General features: G+C 43.4%; 1 protein-coding gene across 1 annotated transcript in view; it reads right to left on the minus strand.

Annotated features, from left to right (window-relative positions):
- Positions 1-1,306: 1,306 nt before the first annotated feature.
- ctns (cystinosin, lysosomal cystine transporter) overlaps positions 1,307-4,159 on the minus strand; it is a 22,721-nt gene continuing 19,868 nt past the window's right edge. Inside the window, exons 9-10 of the mRNA XM_020533886.2 lie at positions 2,931-3,048; positions 1,307-2,260 (exon numbers count right to left, since the gene is read on the minus strand). Of these exons, the coding sequence (XP_020389475.2) occupies positions 2,106-2,260; positions 2,931-3,048 (273 nt within the window). The 3' untranslated portion in view covers positions 1,307-2,105. The remainder of the gene's footprint in view (positions 2,261-2,930; positions 3,049-4,159) is intronic.

Consider the following 4,159-nt stretch of genomic DNA (forward strand, 5'->3'; position numbering starts at 1 on the left):
GAAGGAGGAAGAAGGTGGATAGGAGACAGATAGAGGAGAAGATAGGCAGAGAGTAGACAGACTGGTCAGAGGCAGGGATGGAGCCAGTTAAAAAAAGAGAGAGTGTAGGTAGTGAGGAGATGGGTCAGTCCAGGGAGGACAGACAGGTCAAGGTGGTGGGATGAGGCTGGTAGGTACAGGTGGGGCAGGGCCTTGAGGTAGGAGGAAGGGGGAAGCCAAGCAGAGGCTTGGGGACTGCTTTGCAGAACACCTACACTCCATTCACACTAAACAACTCCACCTCCCAGTTGTGAACCATTTCAACTCCCCCTCCCACTCCTCAGACAACACATCCATCCTGGGCCTCCTGCAGCACCACAATGATGCCACCTGAAGGCTGCAGGAACAGCACCTCATTTCGCTTGGGAACCCTACAGCCCAAATGGTATCAACATGGACTTCACAAGCTTCAAAGTCTCCCCTCCCCTGACCATATCCCAAAACCAGCCCAGCTTGTCCCTGCCTCCCTAACCTGTCTCTCCTCCTACCTCAAGCCCCACCCCCTTGACCTGTCTGTCCTCCTTGGACTGACCCATCCCCTCCCTAACTCCCCACCTACACTCACTTTTACTGGCTCTATCCCTGCCTCTGACCAGTCTGTCTCCTCTCCACTTATCTTCTCCTCTATCCATCTTTTATCTGCCTCCCCCTTGTTAAACCAAGTCTGGGTTTACAAAAACTGGAACAAGTCCCTCTGAACTCGAGAATCTCCATAGCATGTGGATTATGATAGAGGGCAACAGAACCACTCAACCAAGTAGCTGCAATGCTTCTACCCTCCTTCACAAAGAAGCCAAATTAAAAAGTCCATATTTCTTCCCCCCCCCCCCCCCCCCCCCACCACAGGGTTTCTTTGCTCCTTGGTCTGCATGTTGATTTGTATTACTCTTGCATTCGTCACCATACTCACTTCGATTCAAAGGCAGGAGGGATTTTCTCCCAGGGAAGAGTTCAGTAGATTGGGCTTGTACTGGTTTGAATACAGAATTGAGAGGAGACCTTATTGAAACAATTGAGCACACCTGAAAAGGTGCAGGTGTGCATGTGCCTGTGTGCACTGATGTACTCCAACTTACTCATTTGAAAAAATGGAAGTGTAGGAAGTTCTTGGAGGACAGTCACTGATATCATTTACAGCAGAGGCCTAGAGGCTGGTCCTTTGGCAAAATTCAAGGCTGAGACAATTCTAACTATGAAAGGAACCAGAGGTTGTGTCAGGGGCAAGGGGAAGGAGGGAGGAAGAGAAAGGAAGGAAAAAAGTTCAACATTCCCAACAAAAAAAAGTTTATTATAAAACAGCACTTAAAGTCAATTCAGATTCCACAAATACAAGATTACAGTTCAATTAAAAAAAAAAAAAAGTTTTGTATTGATTACACATTTCATTCAAGCACCATTCAGCTTTGATTCAGGAGGGAGAACCTGCAATCCAAGTATCTTCAGAGACTATATAGAGGAAATGAGCAAGGTTGTTTTGAAGGTCAAAGTGAAAGAAAAAAGTCCCAATTTACACTTTGTAACAGCCAATCATTGGAGCAGTTTAAAGACCACCAAATGGCAGGTTTTCCAATAGACCCCTTGCTAAATACTAAATTATCTGGAGATTTTAGTGAGGAATTAGAAGTTGCAAATCGAAACCCAATTTGCAACATGAACACCCAGAAGGATGGGCTCAAACAAAAAAAAGTGACAACTTCACCCAAGGTGCAGAGTTACATAAAAACAGACAAATTAATATTGCATTCACCACTTTGATTTGGTGGAAGGGATGTTAATCTTTTTCCAATCATCTGCTTCATTCTTAGTCTTAAGACTTTTGGTTTTCTACTGCAGAGAAAAAAGATCAATAGGAGGAACTCCAGTCCTGTAGCAGCAAGTATTCAGTTTTACTAAGGGGGTGGAGTTGGAAACTAATGAAAGCAGCATGCTGACAAATAACCATGTGAAAATGGCTAACATTTCATTTAGTCTTTCACATGGCACGATACTCAAAATCATTACTAACCAATACATAAAAACATTACCACACAAATTGAACTGTGCCAAGTGGATGCCTGTGTATGATGCTAGCTTACAGAAGAGGCTCCATCATTTAGTGACATATAGACTTTGTGCTTTCTGTACAGAATATAATGCTGCACCAGGAAGATAATATCGAACAACATTGATATCAGTCCAAGACCAAACTTAGTTGGATCACCCAAGATCAGCATCTCTTCATCTACAAGACAAAGTAGATTATATTAGCAAGTAAAAGTCCAAAAGAACAGTCTAAAAGCAAAATACTGCAGATGCTGGAAGTGGGAAAACAATTCTAGACAAACTCAGATCTAGCAACACCTGTAGAGATTAAACCACAGTTAAATTGTTCCAGTCCAGAAATGACTTGTTCCAAAAGAGGATTCATACCAGACTCAAACATAATTTTCCTTCCACAGATGCTGCCAGGCCTGCCATGTTTCTCCAGCTCTCAACTCAAACTAATATAGTAAAACCAAAAAAAAGAAACAAATTGGAGTAATTAAATATCCACTGTTTGCAAAACTGGAAACTGCCCACCCTGGTCATAAAGACTGAAGAATGGGCACTAGGAAGAGCAGGCCAGAACCTGCAGTAATGTCCTGATCAGGAGGTACATTATTTGAGCAGTCAAGGCTCAAACAATACTCAACATCACAAATCAAGTCAAATCAGAACTGAGCTGGAACAGGAGATAGGTATAGGTAAAGATCAGTATTTTGAAGAGGTGTGCCTTTAAGTCCAGTACAAAAAGCTTTTCAATAAAAAACCCAAGTCCAATGCTGATACCAAAACCTTGAGATGCTTACCTTACAGCCTACACCCCCCATTGAGTGGTGATATTTCAGTATTCTCAAGGCCTAGCAGCTTACCATTGTTATATGATTGCAGGAACATCTGCAGGAGGCTAAAAGTGCCTCCAGTAATATCCAGCAGTGCATTCCAAATGCTCCAACCAACTGTGCTCTTTCTCTGATAGTTCATGTAAACCTGGAAGAAAAAAAAGCAGTGCTAGTCTTACAATCTTGGAGCTACTCATGGGGTTTCAATTAAATAGAAAAACCCAGTAGTGATATTACACTAAGATTGTATCAAGCACTCTGGGTGGTGGGGGGGGTGGGGGAGGCAGGGAAGGAAAAAGCACGAGTAAGATTTGTGTTCTGAATCTTGGGTGGGACATTGAGGGTCAGTGTAGACTTGTTGGGCTGAAGGGCCTGTTTCTACACTATAGGGATTCTATGATTTGCTATGATTATATTATTCTAGCACAGTACAAATACATTATTTTCTGGGTATGTAGATTAAGGTGCAAAGATGGCCTTTAGTAGAGTGACATTTTTCCTGTTGGAAATTCTCCAATCTCCCACATTCAAGTTAGAGTATTATGCCTGCAGGAAGTGCTTGGTTGGGAATCTGATCAGAGCACATGGACAGGGTGGAAAGCCAGTTAGAAGCAGTGGGGAATTTACAGGAACCAGGGTGCATTGGATGGCAGTTTCAGGAAGGTAGAAAAACCAGCAGTTAGGTAGATGGGTTACTTGGAGGAAGAAAAGGTAGAAAGAGGTAGGTAGTGCAGGAGTCTCTTGTGGCAATCCCCATCTCAAAGAAGTAAACAGTTTTGGCAACTGTAGGAGGGTGAGGGACTCGGGAATGTAGCCCTGATGGCTATGCTTCTGCAGTAGATCCAGAAGGCTGTCAGAGAGAGGACTAGAGGCACAGACAGACATTTGTGGCTAAGACATCAGAACAGCATGCTGCCTCTCCAGCACTAGGATCAAGGATCTCAGATGATGCAGAATATTCTGAGGGGAGAATAACCAGCAGGACATTGTACACATTGGAACTAATGACAGAAAATGGATGAGATGTGTAGGAGAGAATATAGGAAGTTAGGCAAGAGGTTAAAAGCAGGTCCTGGAGGGTAGTAATATCTAGATTACACCTAGTGCCAAGTGCAAGTGACTGTAGGAATGGGAGGATAGAGCAGATTAAGGAGTGGCTGAGGAGCTGGGACAGGGAGAAGGATTCACATTGTTTTTGTAATCTCTGGGGTGGAAGTAATCTGTATAAAAAAGGAGACAACAAGGTGCAGGGCTGGATG

This window comes from Rhincodon typus, chromosome 29, assembly GCF_021869965.1.
Source record: "Rhincodon typus isolate 14 chromosome 29, sRhiTyp1.1, whole genome shotgun sequence".
NCBI classification, from domain to species: Eukaryota; Metazoa; Chordata; class Chondrichthyes; order Orectolobiformes; family Rhincodontidae; genus Rhincodon; species Rhincodon typus.